Raw genomic sequence first — 16,815 nt, 5'->3', positions numbered from 1 at the left:
TTTAAAAAAGTATAAATATATAACAAAAATAAATACCGCCAAAAAGAAAGATTCATTTATTATAATAATAATAAACCAAACAAATGAAAAATTATACATTTTCAATATAGAATTTGACTAGATGTTATTTTTTTGAATTTCTTTTCTAATTCTTAAGCCATATATCTTTTTTTGTCATGGAATATACTATGGCAATATTGTCTTAATATAACATATCATAACAACAAAAGTTGTATAACACTTTTGTCTTCATGTTTACAATGTATTTTGACATTGTATATACAATGTCACTGTGTTCATAATGTATATTCTACTATGAAAATTCTTTATGAAAAAAAAGAAATGTAAAATAAAATTAATTTTGGTGACAACTGTGGCAATAACAATAAAATATGTAAAAAGTATTGATTACAAATAGTATTTTAATTCAACAATATTCAATATTGTTGATTAAAAGTAATTATTACTTTGTAATAATGTTTAATTAAGCTTGTTACAAACTTTGGGCAAATATTTTTTATTTTTAGTTCAATTAAATTGTATTTACAGTTTAATAAAAACTATAAATACAGTTTTTGATATAATTTTCTATATATAAAAAAAAAATACTCTGAATTTTTTCTAATATATTATTTCTTATATACTAAAACTAAATATAAATAAAATTGTTAAAAAAAAACTAAGAAATAATCTAATAATGAAAGGATAATTAAATTAATAACTTACTATCTAATTTATTTCAAATAACTCTTTATGAAACCGTTTTTTATTATTATTCAGATTTAACTGTTATTTCGAGATAAAATAGAATTATGGCGCTAGCATATTACAACAACCGAATAAAATATCTAAGAAAAGTAAACCATAAAACAAAAAAATTTTGAACAATACTAATAAAAAGAAATTTTAATTTTAGTTAACATGTTTGCTTGATCTATGTTTTGTTATGAAAAGGCACACTTCCTAATGTAATGCAGACGTCTTTTAAACGTTCCACGCTGACCAAAAAAAAATATTTTGGTTTCAAAAAGGTCTTGCAAGTTCAGACCGTAAACTGAATGTACAATGTACGTTTTTTGTTCCTCCCGTGTCTGCTGGGTTGTTTTCCTGCGTGCACTAGAAGTGTTTACATTGGGATGAAGTGGGACAGAAAAAAGAAATATTTATGTGCCGCTTCTTCCCGTCGCTATTTGATTATTTCGGTAAAAGCTCTTAAACATTTTTATGTTGATTAGGTGATTATCTGATTTTATCAGTTTCTGTTTAATAATTTATGTTAAAATGTTGTTTTAAATTTATTTGTCCCACTTCTACTCACACTTGTCCCACTTTACCCCATGGCATGGTGTCTCTGAAAGCCAAAATTTATATACGTAGTTATAATTGGCTGAAAACCTAAGGGGATTGAATCGGTGCCTAAAAAGAAGGTTTATTCGTAAAAACTTGTTTGGTTCAGTTTTACATCAAATAAAAAAGATATTGCAATTACCCTAAAAAGAAAAATACGTGTCCCACTTCTCCCAACACTCCCATATAATTGTTATTGTTATTATTACTATTATTGCGGTTATAAATTACGCTGTTAACAGTTACGCTTTTAATAGTTTTTTTGTTTGCATTATTCTTAATATTATTGTTATTACCATTTTGTTGACAACAAATTAAATAGGTGTTTACTTCAGATTAGTAATTAATTATATTTGTAAATATACGTTTGATTTTGATTTTGATTTGAATAATTTGATAAGTTACAAGATTCCATTGGCAAGAGAAATATCTTTCAGAACAACTGTGTCAATTTATACACTCCGTCTTACATAAAATTTGTCATCACGACAAAGAGTTGTATATGTGTAATGAAATAAACGCTAATAAAAAATGTAATTGCAAAAATGAAGAAAAATCAAAAATGTGAAATTCTCATAAAAGAAACGTCATTAAAAAGTATGCGAAATCAGTCACCACCGCAATCACCACTACATTGATTGTTGCTTAATACATTTACTATAAATATTATACTTTTGCGCTCAAATATTGTTCTTTTAACATTTAAGTATAAAGGCTTTTGAAATTAAATGTCGAAAAAATGAATTGTTGATTAATAAAAGATGATTGTTGCTAACTTACTTCAATTTTACAAAAAAAAACTTGTTTCCTGAAAATTATATTATTACTAAATTTTTTTTTTTTTTTTATCATGCTTTGTTTTAATAAATTGGAACGCTTTATTTGAAGATAGAGTTGGTATTGATCTTTTTTTGTTTTAAAATATGTTTGTATCAATTATATTTAAATAGTGGATTTTTAAATTATTTGAATTAAGTTGCTTTGTCTTTGTTAACACTTTTAGTTTTTTATGAATAAATTAGTATTCTTTTTTGAATATTTATGTATAAATTACAAATAATAGTGCTTTTATGTTATAAATTTAGTGAATTTATAATAGATCAACAAAAATGTATTTATATTGCAGTAAAGTTGAGTTCATATTTCATTAACTCATTACAAAAAAACTAAACTCGTTTTTTATAGCTAAAAAACAGATTTTTCAAATATTAATTCTATTGCATCGGAATATATGTATATATAAAAAAATGATTTTATTTGCGTTGCTTCCTTTTTGCTCCACTCCCCTTCTTCTTTTTTTTTTTCATTGCGCTAGAGTAAAACAAAAAAGAAACAATTATATGTCTATTAGGGTGGGGCGAAAATTACTATATTTTTTAATTTCTTTTGTTACACCCCTCGGTTCGTTCCATATAATAAAATAACAATGAGTTTAAAAAACTTTTGACATAATGATTAAATTATTTTAAAAACATTGAGCACTCTATTTTGCAGAATACATTTAAAATTATTTGCATATATATATGAAGGGGTGGATGCAGCATTTTTTGATATTTGAAATAGCTAACTTCCAGACATGTAGCAAATTCCTAATATTTATATGTATATGATAAATAAGGATGCGTTGCTAAAAATGAATGCTAAGAGATTATTATAGAAATTTTTAAGTTTATCAAAGAATAAAATGAAAAATATTTTATCAACTTATTGCTCTCACGTTTGGGACAGGTGTAGCTAAAGTTTTAGGACTTTTTTGATCCCAGTTTCCTTGCTCTACATTCCTGAACTGTGGATGGGGAGTGGTTGGACCCCCTTTTTTTACCATATTCTCTTGTTTCATCTAAGTTTATATATATCAAGTCTGATATATATATATATGTATATATATGTATATATATATATATATATATATATATATATATATATATATATATATATATATATGTATATATATATATATATATATATATATATATATATATATATATATATATATATATATATATATATATATATATATATATATAACAAATTAAAATGTATTTTGACGTTTTAAAAAACGCCTTAAAAATGTTTTTTTGTTGAGTTTGCCAAATAATAATTGATATGAAAATAAACATTTTAGTAAAAAAAGTTTTTCACTACAATTATTTATAACACAAATATTAAGGTATTTTGTTCTTGTTTTATTTTAACGCATTAATCATTACCTTGTTACGCCTTACTAATTAATTTGTGCAGTCTTCATATATAAATTGCCAGGTTTCCATGAATACGTAATTAACTTTAAACTTCAAGCAAATATTGCTTGGAGAAATTAAAAAAACTGATATAAATTAATAAAACGCAATTTAATATCTTTATAAATGTTATATTCTTTACCCAATGTCAATGGTTAATTGTTTCAATTTTTCCTGTCATTATTAATAAATTTGTTATTTGCTTATACTCCAACAAATTAGATTACGTAGTATTATTTAAACGGTTTGATTATTATACAAAAGTTTATCTCAAGTAAATTTTACTTTTATATTAAAAGTTAAACCAAAAACCACGCTTTGCTGCGAATAAATGATTTAAAAATCAAATGCCAGAATGACTATAACATTTTGCATAGTTTTACAATAATTTTTTTTTTATGTATGTGTAAGTAATTTAAAATTCTAATTTCATTCTTAAGTATAAGCATTATTCTTTGATTATATTTACAATTTAAATTTGTACATTTACTTAAATGTACATAACAGATTTATATACCGTTTTGATCGATTTATCCTAGATAAAGTTCAAAATTATATTTGCTTTTTTATTGTAAAACGTTTTATAATAATATTTTTTGTTTATAGAAATAACTTTAACAATACAGAAAAAGATAGAAGTGGAATAATTTCAAATGAACAGGAAATTATTTATCAGACGCATTATTTGAAATTGCTTAACAAAAATCCTCGGAGTAATATAAAAGAAATGTGGATGTTTTATCTTCTTTCATTGATTTGTAAGTATGTTTTTATTTTTGATAAAATAAAAATAATCTTATAAAATTTTTTCAAAATGTTTTAAAATAAAAGTAATTTTAAATAAACATTTCCAAAATGTGGTACCTTTGATAAATAAGTTGCAAAAAAATTATTGCTATCCATTTCATTAATTTATTCTAAAATTAATTATCATAATATTAATAATTGTATTTACAAAAATAAATTACAATAAAGTCATACTTTTTTTTAAAAAAATGAAAATTTACATTTAAATTATTTAAAATTTTATTATCAAAATTATAAACGGAGCATATATTTGACCGGAGCTTGAATATAAAACCGGTTGTCCAGTGTAGCAATTTATTTGAAACCCTGGGATACTGAGACTTTGGTGTCCTTATTTCTAAGGATGAAGCATCTAGCTGTTAATTCAGCTGTTAATCCAGCTGTTAATATGCATCGTCTATCATTGTCTTAAAAATTTTTTAAAATAGTTGGAAGCAAAACCTAGTTATAAAAAATCAGCTCATACTAACATTTACTTTTTGTTCAAATTTATGTGTTGGTATGGATACTTTGAAATCCAAACCAATTATCAATGTTGAGAACTTTTATGAAATCAACTAATATTAATTTACTGAAGTAAAACAGAGATATACGTCTGCTTATCACCTTTAGACAATGTTGAAGGTAATGGTTGGTTTTTTTTTTCTTATTGCAGTAATCAACATTTCTTTACTGTTTTTCCAGTTTTCCTAATTGCTGTGAAGCCTAACCTGAAAGAAAATAAATGGATTGAAGAGTACAGAGAGTTTTTGAAGATTAAACATTAAACATTAAAACAGCTCAAAAAGAAACAAAAACGAGGTTGTAGATATTTGTTACAAGAGCAATTAAAGTGGATAAAGTTTTCACAAAAATAAATAGATCACACTGTTATGAATTGAGTACACGGTTATGAAGTAATTTTGAAAAAGACGCATCAAAATTAAGTCTTAAAAATACATTAAAAAATAAATGAATAAAAAAATATAAAGAATAAATAAAAAACATAAAGCATAAATATTTAAGCAGCAGACAACGAAGTAAAAGTAACATCAACTGAAGAATATGCAAAATTTTGTTATCGTGTTTATGACAAAATTGTTGATAAAGTTTTGCTTTATGCCAGCCAATCGGAAACAAGGGCTGGATCTAAGCAAATATCCAGTTGAAGTGCGTAGTTGGCTCGCATAATTGAAAAAAAAAGTTTTTTCATACTTTCAAAAATATACATTTATAGGTAAAAATCTCTTGGAAATATCTCCTACCATTTAAATAAAAAAATCACTGTAAATACAAGAAAGACTACTAAAGCATTTAGAACATTCACCCAGTGGGCACGGAACGTAAAAAAGACGTCTTTTAAATGTTTTTGAACGATTTTGAAAGCCTTTTGAATGTTTAGGACGTCTTTTGAATGTTCAAAAGACGTTTTTTTCAGGCCCCGTGCCCGTGAAGAATTAATTTAAAAAATTTTAGTACTTTTAGGCTTTTAGTATTTAATTATCTTTAAAATTGAAATTATTATCGGAACTATCTTCAAATTTATGAAACCATCTTCAAGATTTGGCGATATTTAGCTATTTGAAAAAAATGGAAGTTAAAATGGAAAATACTGAACGACTTATAGCGACCAAAACTCGAAAAACAAAAAAAATATATTCTTAAAGAAACTGACAAACTTTTAAAAACCAAGGACATTTACAAATAATATAAGCTCAAATCTGAAAATTATCACGGTTAGACTAGATAAACATTTAACATCAACAAACCAAAAGCTTCAACCTTTAGAAAAAACTATCAATGTCAAAGAAACTATTAACTTCCCTCAGGAAAACTTCGCAAGTAAACCAGCACAAATAAACCAAAAGTTTAATGATGAAATTAATATATTAAATAATAATTAAAAAAACAAAAAACATTGTAGTTTCTACTTGTTATAGACCACCTGACGGCGATGTTATTCACTTTTCAAACTATTTGCAACGAATTTTTATCAAAAGCAATAATGAACAAAAACAATTCTGCATCGTTGACATTAATATAGATAGTTTAAAATACAATGAACAACCTAATACTAAAATCTTTTTTGAAAACATGTTTCATTTTGTTATTTTCCCAATCATTAATAAACCAACTCGTGTTACAAAAACTTCTATTTGTGCTATAGATAGTATTCTAACAAACTCCTTTCTAGAGTCCATAAAAATGTCGCTAATTATCATATTTTTGTAGCAATAACAAAATTAGTAAAACACGTAGATAACAAATCTCTCAAACAAAATCACGTCTATAACAAATAGCTTAGAAACAAACGACATCTCTATAGTAACGGCATATCTATAGTAACGGTACCTCTATAGTAAGGGCATCTCATAAGGTTTTATCTATAAAGTTACAACTAGCTTTATTGTAAATAACATTTGCTAACTATTCTCTATCCAAATAAAGCAAAACAAAAATAACTACCAATTTTTTGTAGTCAACTTGAGCAGCTGTGCGCAATGGTTAGAATGGTATCTTTTGATTTTAAAGCGCTTACTTTAGAATTAAGAGGTACAAGGTTTGATGCCAGGTATGACCACATTAGCGGCAATGGTACGGAACGAGACGTATGCTTCTTCGTTAAATTTTCTTCCTAAGTGCTATGATTGTAAGAAATTCTTTGAACACCTTTATAACCATACTTACTCACACACAAACACACACACACACACACACACAATGTTTATTATTGTTGCAAATAGGGGGAAATGGGGGTGATTCCAAAACCCCCTCTTACACCTACTAAAAGTATATTTCTTTCTTTATTCTATTAATTTAACACAACATATTGCTTGAGAAAGATGGAAATAATTTAAATAGTGTGTAAAATTTAATCAATTTCGAAAATGCGAACTTCATCCCAATAAAATTGCCCCCCACCCTACATTCCTTGACCTAATTAAATGGTCTGGATCATCGAGACAAAAAAAACCTTAAAAATTCCTTTCCCCTTACTAGATGGTCTGGATCCGCCTCTTGTAAGAGACATTTGCTGGTTGTAAATGTTTCTAACAAGTTGCTAGGTGGTTTTACACTGCAATAAAAAAAATTGATTTAAAAATTAAACTAAATCGTAGTTTTAAATTTTGAATTCATCTAAAACTACGTTTTCAATTGTCTAAAAATATTTGTTTTCATAACCAAAAACATTGGTATTTATTATTAGAAAAACATTTTCCATCTATAACCAAAAGTATTTTTCTTCCCTATTCGAAATTTTTTTTTCTATATCCAGCTAATAAGTTGGCATATTACATTCAATGTTTAACAAGTCACAATCGGAAAATAAATTTGTTGCAAACATATATAAACTAGATGTCTAACTCGCGGAATTTAATTGGACAAAAAACAAAGCCGTTTTTTTTTTTGTTTGAAAATATAGTCTGTCCTTTTTAAAAGTGCAAGAGCTGAAGCTGACGTACTGAACAAATGTTAAAAATGCAAGTTTAGAGCATCAAAAATTCTCAATAAGCTGAAGATAATTCAAAAACACGTTTTAATAATTATAAAATACTTATAAAAGTTTTTTCATGAGCCTAGGTTTATTAAAACTTTTAATAAACATAGGTTTACTGTAATTCATAAAAATGCTTCAAAAGCGTCTGTCGTTTCTTTTTTTTATTCAAAACTTTAATCCCTTTCTAATAGGAAATGAATGAAGGAAACATTAATTATTATTTACAAGTGTTCTAATTTCCTCTTAACACGTTTACATAAATAGTATTTATATTTAAATATATTTACCTTATTAAAGAGAAGAAAGGTAAAACAATGTTTGTTTAAAAATTTAACCAGCAATAGGTAAAAAGGGCAAAAGCGGTTTCACTTATCGGATCGAAGTTAGACATCTAGTTTATATAATATATCATTGGTCGTAAAATATTTCTACAAAATACAATAATTATTTAGAATAGTTTCTTCATTCTTATGCTAGAATTAGCTTTAAAATGGTTTTTCTGATGTTGATTTTAGTCAATTTTTTTTATATTGAACGTTTGCTTTTAATCAAAATTTGACTTTTTTGAATCAAAACTCGATCTAATCAGAAAAACTAGATCTAACCAGATAAAAGCGTTGTACCAGGTATAAAAAGTTGAACTATTCCCAAACAAGCTTTGCTTTTTATTTGCAAGTTATTCTGTTTGTTTTAATGGGCAGATTAGTTATCTAATATTAAAGAAATTTTTCTCAAGGGCTTTAAAATTTTGTCAATTAGTTTGACCTACTTCTCAAATGTTTCTGCCAGCTTGAAACTTTTCAGTTGGGCCCAATAGAAACAAAGATAATTTTTTTATTTTTTTACATGTATATTTTAATGCCGTACCTTGTTATACAATACATTTTATATCCAAAGAAGGTATTGGCTTTGCAAAAAAACCTACAAATATTCTTAAAAATATGCTAAAGAAACCATCTATTTGTATACCAAATTTCTTGTTAACCATATATTTGTATACCAAATACTCTAAATACAGTACGCTCTAATCTTTAATTACCAATCAGAGCCATTGACTGTCTTGCTCTTAATTTTAATATAACATAACTTAAAAAAAATCTTGCTTCTCTTAAATGTTTAAGAATTAAGCACTTTTCATTTTTTAAATGGAAAAGCTTTTGTTAGACAAACATTAATAGAAAGACCAAATTCGTCGGCATTTAAATATTTTAAAGTGAGCATCGAGAAAGAATTATACGCGTGTGATCTTGTTTCATAGAACGATCATTTGTTTATTAACTGAATTTGTCTTTTTAAAAATATGTTTAAAAGATGCAACATACCTAAAAATAGTAAGAAAACAATTATTTATTTCAAAATGATTCTTTTAGATTGGACATTATAAAAAGACTGTAATTTGTTTTCTTTAAGTACAAAAAAAGCAGTCGGAAATAGTTTTACATAGTAAAATTATTTCTGCTTCGTTAATTAGAACTTAAATAAACAATTTTTACTGTATTAACTAACTTATTAAGTTAAGAAATTTTAGTTTTTATATCTAATCCATCTGATTGAGAAGAATTAGACCCATTGAAGTTTAAATGAATTTAATCCTTCTTGAAACTTTTGTGACCCAAATTTTTTTAACTTCTTTGCAAATGATAGAGTTTTTTCTTTTACTAACAAATCGCAACAACAAAGTTTTCATAACCAGTTGAGTATGATTTTGTTGATAATACATATCAACCTTCATTCTTTATGCTAAAATTTTTTGACAAAAAGTGCGCTTGGTGAAACATCAAAGAACATTGAAATCTTGTTATTTGTTCCTCCTTTCACCATTTTTTAAAATGCTTTAAGTACCCCCAAGAAGTTCTTATCACATAGCGCCGTGGAAGAGCATTTGAAAGGAAGTTTACGCCTTTTTCCTTACCGATGCCATATTTGTGAAGTTGTTTACGGATTACTAGATTCTGAGGCAAGCGCGTTGTTGCAAGTATTATTAAATTTTATTTGTGAAAAATATAAAAACAATTAAATTAAACATTAAAAATAAACGTTTAATATATAGGGTAAACATTACTTTTGTTTTCTTGGAGAAAAAAAAAAGACTAACATGCCATAATTTTTTATTATAACTTCCTTATTTATGTTTATATTATTATAAAGCATCACTTTGTAAGTATCAACTTAATAAGTCGCAGATAATATATAGATCGATAAATATTGACATTTCATTAGCAATATCACTGTTTCTTATAAGCTTTTTTTTTAAATTAAGTTGAAAGAGTATTATTTCTGCAGTTTATAACTTTACCAAAATTTAATGCAACAAGTTTTTTATTTTGTTCTTCAAACCATTTTTGTTTTTGAATTGATCTTTAGTTTCTGATTTAGTTTGAATTATATTTTTAACATTGATTAACAAGAGTTAAATTGGCGAGCTTTAATTTTTCTTAGTTAAATTAGTTTCAACTAAATGGTCCGACAGTGTGGAAAGTTTTCCATTATAACTACGGTTAAATTTTTCAAAATTTTTTCATTTTTTCTTTAATGGATGTTTCACATAAATGATTTTGGTCAAATTTATTTTTAATAACTTATACAGCCATTGTCACTCCTTGGTCTAATTCTGTATAATAAAATATTTGGTTTTACTCTAATCTATTTTACATAGTTCTCTTTTAATAACTGGTAATCAGCTGTTTTATGTTTAGCAGCACTGTTTTCAAAATATTGTCTGATAATATCTCAGATACTATATAAATAAATATATAACATGCTGATGTGTAATCAAAAACAGAGATGTTTTCTTTTGACCATTAGTTTATATCTTTAGAAATTATTTTGTTATTTACATCTTTAGAGATTATTTTGTTTACATTAGTTTACATCTTTAGAGATTATTTTGTTTTTGTCGCTACTAAATTCCTTGTTTGTAATTAGACAAAACGTTGCAATTAGTGGAACCTTGCTAGAGCTTTTAAAAAAGCTAAATAGCTATATTCTTTTACTTAGGTTCACTTGTAAAATATATTTCAAACAAACTTCTCTAATGAAGTTCAACTAAAACTACGTTGAGATATTTGTTTATATTATATGCAGTTATTCTCCCGCAGAGATAAACAAATTTGTAAAAGGTTTTGTTGTAAATATAATTAATTAATTATAATTTCGATCCTTAAAGAGGAAATAGAAAAAAAGAAGTCATCAAATCTCTTCAAAGCAGCAGTCAACCAGCCCCTATTTAACTTAAGTGACGTCAACATACTCTCCTATTTTTAAAGATCAAATTAATAATAACTAACTAAAACAAATTTATGTCTTTTGAATGACCACAAACGATGATTATATCACAATAAAAATAGTTTTTTTTCTTTTCTGTACTTATCTATCAGTAGGTTACGTACAAGGCTTTGTTTTTGGTTTATTTCTACGTATGAATTTTTAATGTCACGTTAATCTCACGTGAAACTTATTGCAAAGTTACAAATAAAAGGGGCCTGATGATAAAACTGCAGTCTTCTACTTGTCATTATTATTTTTTAATCATATTTATAAATGTATATATATAAATATACTTGTATTTATAAACGTAGTAAAGTTAATTGTATGTAAAATAAATAGTGACGAAATAAATTACAAAAAAAAAAAAAAAAAAAATTAAATAAACTAAGAATTGCGAGTTTTGATTTTTCGGTACATACAAACACCATAATGCATAAGGGAAAAAGGCGAATTGCTTATAGTTAACGTTTTTGGAGTAATTGCTCAGCTCTACGTGAATAAAAGTTTGAGTATAATCACTCGAAAATTTATTCACATAAATCTTTGCAATTTATTCTAAAAACGCTGAGTAAAAACAATTGCTTTTTTTTGAGCGTTATTAGAATGAATTGCAAAGATTTATGTGAATAAATTTTCGAGTGATTATACTCGAATTAAAAAATAGTATAAATAAATATATATATATATATATATATATATATATATATATATATATATATATATATATATATATATATAAATATATATATTTATATATATATATATATATATATATATATATATAAATATATATATACTTATATATATATATATATATAGATATATATATATATATATATATATATATATATATATATATATATATATATATATATATATATATATCTTTAGTATTGACATTGTGTATAAGAGTATATGTTATATTAGTAAGAAAACAACAATAATTACGAACTCTCTTAATACAATTAATAACACTGGACAACAACGAAAATAAAACGGAAATGCCATTGACACTACCTTATGTATTTTGATTTGGAGATTACAAAAATGATGTCCGTTTTGTTGTGTGACCCACCAATTTTGGTTAAATTCACATTTTCAAATTTTTGATTTTCACTATGAAAGTTGTCAATGTGATTTTTAATATATTTATTAGCAGTTGTTTATGATTTATTTGTTAGCATTTCTTTATCATATACCTATTTGCATTTGTTTAACCTTGTATTAGAATAAATGTAAGTCTGTTTTATTTTAGATAAACTACAGTTAGCCAAGTAATATATAGATATAATGCAGTGTATATTGAAACAAGAAATGCCCAAAACTTGTAAAAATCCAGCCGACAACTTTTGCTACATTTGTGGCGAACTGACTTTAAAGAGATGCAGACGAAGATTGACACCACATGTGAAAAAACTGTATGAACTATACTTTGGTTGCAAAGTCGGCAACCAGGATAAGAACTGGGCGCCTCATGCATGCTGTGTGAGGTGCGCTAGTTCACTATCGTCGTGCGCGAACAGGACTGGTGGAGGACCAACATTTGGGGTGCCAATGGTGTGGCGTGAACCCCAAAATCATTGCTCAGATTGCTATTTCTGTTCTGTTAACATATCAGGTCGCAATTCTAAGGGTAAGAAAGCTATAGTGTACTCAAATCTACCTTCAGCTATTCGTCCTGTTCCTCATTCGGCTGAACTCCCTGTACCTGAACCTCCATCGGAAATCCCAAACACGGACAGTTCTGATTCAGACAAGGATACTGATGACAATGATAGTTACGAGTTGCCAGAAGATACAGAGCGTAAACCTCACTTCATAATAGGATCTGACCTGAAAGATCTCGTTCGAGATTTGTATTTAACAAAGCAACAGAGTGAATTGCTGGCTTCACGTCTCCAGGAGTGGCATCTGTTGGCTGGTGATGCAAGAGTGTCGTCATTTAGAAAGCGATCACGGGAACTGCAGCAATACATCTCTATGGATGAAGAACTTTGCTTCTGTAATGACATCAGTGAATTGTTTGATGATCTAGGAATACAATACGATTCATCTATGTGGAATTTGTTTATTGACGCATCACTTAATAGTATTAAGGCAGTATTACTGCATACTGGAAATGTGCTGAATGTGCCTTCCATTCCCATAGCACATTCGGTAACCCTGAGGGAAAGCTATGTGAGTATATCACTTATTCTGGACAGAATAAAATACAGAGATCACAGATGGTCCATATGTGCAGATTTGAAAGTTGTTGCTATACTAAATGGATTGCAGGCTGGTTTTACATAGTACATGTGTTTCCTCTGCAAATGGGATAGCAGGATGAAATCAGAACATTATATGAGGAAATGTTGGCCACAACGATAAACATTTGAGGTTGGTTCCCATAACGTCATTCATGAACCTCTTGTGGATGAAGAGAAGATCTTCTTGCCCAATCTTCACATCAAGCTGTGAATCATGAAAAAGTTTGTAAAGGCGTTAGATCACGACAAACCAGCATTTCAGTATTTGCAGACCAAATTTCCTAAAATCAGTGACGCCAAAATTAAAGAGGGCATTTTCGTGGGGCCCCAAATATGGGAACTGATGCTGGATGAAACGTTTTCGGGAACGATGGATTAATATGAACTTGCAGCATGGGATGCATTTAAACAGGTGTGCCAGGGATTTCTTGGAAAACATATTGCACCAAATTACGCTGATTTGGTAGACAGATTAATTGCATCCTATCAACAACTGGGTTGTAACATGTCGCTGAAGCTCCACTTTCTTCATTTCCATCTTTCCTTCTTCTCTGTTAATAGAGATGTATATGATGAAAATGGCGAGCGCTTTCATCAGAGTATTGCCACAATGGAAAGCAGCTACAAGGGAAAGTGGAGCCCCGCCATGCTTGCAGATTACTGCTGGAATTTGCAGCGCGATGAACCCGATGCAGCATTCAAACGCCAGGCTAAATACAATTAAATACAAGTAAACAATTTGTGTTAAAAGTGATTATAAACATGTTCATACACTTATTCATATGTATAGAAAAACTCATCTTACGTTACATCTTTAAATCGTTATTACAAAAAATTGTGACGTGCTACAGCATAACTAATTACATATTTGGAATCAGCACGTCTGAATTAATAAAGATAACCTAATGTGGTTCTTGTTTTTTTCAAAAAGTTACAAAGCTGATGATGCTGGTAACCATAATCCAGCAAAAATTTCTAATAACAAACTATTAATTGTATTAAGAGAATTCGTATTAATTGATGTTTTCTTACGAATATATATATATTTATATATATATATATATATATATATATATATATATATATATATATATATATATATATATATATATATATATATATAGATATAGATACAGATATATATAGATATAGATATAGATATATATAGGTATAGATATATATAGATATAGATATAGATATATATATATATAGATATAGATATATATATATATATATATATATATATATATATATATATATATATATATATATATATACATATATATATATACATATATATATATACATATATATATATATATATATATATATATATATATATATATATATATATATATATATTTAAAAGTCATATCTTGTTATACGATATGTATATAAATAAATTGATTTTAATAAAAAAGGCAGCGTATAACTTTTTTAAATATATCTTAGATATAATATTATATTTACAATATTTCGTTGACCTATAGTGGTCAGCATCATCAGGTAATGAAAAAAACGTTACAAAACAACACAAAACCAACCGTTTAAAAAAGAAGACATTAAAAAGCAGAAAATATAAAAACCAATCAAATAATATAATAGTGACGTCAGTTAAATTTTTGTCAAAATTGGTACCCAAGTTTTTGTTTTCACACTATCCCCGTCATCTCTATTTAGAACAGTTTGCCCAATACCTATCTCGTGTCGAATTCTTGCTTTATTTATCTCCAGGGATTCTCTAACTTTTCTTATCCTGTATTCTGGAATGACTGCCAAGGTTTTAGGATTCAGCTAATCTAAAGTACCACGGCATGTTCTAGAATGTTCCGTGGCTCCTGAACTCGACCATTTATGATTTTTCAGGCTCTTTGGTGTTCCGCACTTTTTGAAATGATTTTTGTTTTGGTCTCACCTATATATATATACTTCCACATGAGCATTTAAGCTCGTAAACACCCGGATTCGAGTTCGGTGGTAGTTTTGTTTTGTAATTGCATAGTATATTATTTATATTGGGAGGTGAAGTAAATATAACTCTGATGTTGTTTTTTTTAAACTCTCATTGGAGTTTAGGGCCGATAATAAGTATCCAAGGTAGTTTAACAAACTGCTTATTTAATTGTTTAGATGTAGTATTTTTTGAAACGCGGTCTAAGTAGTTTTTGGTTATTTTAATAAGATTACTTTTGTTATAGCCGTTTTCTAAAAATATATCTATGAGGAAATCAATTTCTTGTAAGAGGTATTTTTGGGAGCAGATTTGTTTTGCTCTACATTGGTTATCGCATTCTTACAGTGTATTTGAAATTCATAAAATCCGTTCATTGTATTTGTAATAGATATATGTAAAAAGTTAAGTTGTTTTTTTCCGTTTTCAAGTTCAACAGTATATTTTATGGAGGGGTTTTGTTCATGTAAAGTTTTTAGGAATAGTTCTTGTTTTTCTTTCGAATCAAAGCGAGCATGGGTATCGTCTACATATCTTTTGTAAGTTATTGGTTGGAATGAATTAACAAAGGCTATATTAAGGGCTCTTTTTTCTATATTTTGCAAAAATGCTTCAGCCATGACTACCATCAACGATAAACCAATTGGACCTAAATTAGGTAAAGCTCGGATTTTATCTTCATATAAAAAGTAACACTTGCTTAGTGAAAGTTCAATTAACTGGTGTATATCTGAAAGTGTTAATTTAGTCCTAGTTTTTAAATCCTCTAAATCATCGTTCAATATGCTAATAATAACCAGTATTGCTCCATCAATCGGTACAGATGGATATAAATTTACTACATCAAATGAAACTTGAATTTCATTAGGGTCTATCTTCCATTCTTTAGCGTTGACAAAACTACTTGAATTAATTAGTCGAGTTGTATTTTTATTTAATGTTGGTTGAATGATTTTAACCAGATACTCTGATGTTTCATAAGGTGGTGTGTTAATAGTGGAAACAACAGGACGCATTGGGTAATTTTTTTCTGGTTTGTAAGCTTTAACCATTCCATAGATTCTAGGTAGAACGCAATCTGATGGATACATTTTAAAGTAAGTGGTGTTATCTAACTTACCCTGTTTTCTTAATTTACATAAGAGTTTTTGAAATTTAGTGGTGAATGTAGGTGTTGGGTCGTAATCAATAACTTTATTATTTTTTATTTGTTTTTCTAATTTATATTTTGCTTCATTTTCGTTTAATAAAGCAAAACCTGCTCCTTTGTCAAATGGATATATCTTAAGGTCTGAATGCTTTTTTAGGTTTTGTAAAGAAAAGCGTTGTTGTTTTGTTAAATTATTTTTAAATTTTAGTTTTAAAGAACTAGTTAGAATTTTCGAACAGTTTTGTCGTAGAATCTCTGCCTGTGTTTGTTTATTTTGTTGTTCGATTTCTAAGGCGCAAGTTTCGATATTAGTGATGATGTCCATA

At 27.1% G+C, this 16,815-nt stretch overlaps 1 protein-coding gene across 2 annotated transcripts in view; it reads left to right on the top strand.

Annotated features, from left to right (window-relative positions):
* The window catches only part of LOC136075503 (chymotrypsin-like elastase family member 2A), a 44,616-nt gene that overhangs the window by 7,625 nt on the left and 20,176 nt on the right, over positions 1–16,815 (top strand). Inside the window, exons 1-2 of one of the 2 annotated variants that reach the window (XM_065788878.1) lie at positions 2,181–2,244; positions 4,194–4,345. In XM_065788878.1, the coding sequence (XP_065644950.1) occupies positions 4,315–4,345 (31 nt within the window). In that variant the 5' untranslated portion in view covers positions 2,181–2,244; positions 4,194–4,314. Of the gene's footprint in view, positions 1–2,180; positions 2,245–4,193; positions 4,346–16,815 lie in introns of those variants that run through there. The other variant, XM_065788877.1, reaches the window with a different exon arrangement.

This window comes from Hydra vulgaris, chromosome 01, assembly GCF_038396675.1.
Source record: "Hydra vulgaris chromosome 01, alternate assembly HydraT2T_AEP".
NCBI classification, from domain to species: Eukaryota; Metazoa; Cnidaria; class Hydrozoa; order Anthoathecata; family Hydridae; genus Hydra; species Hydra vulgaris.
This window is presented reverse-complemented; position numbering and strand designations above follow the sequence as displayed.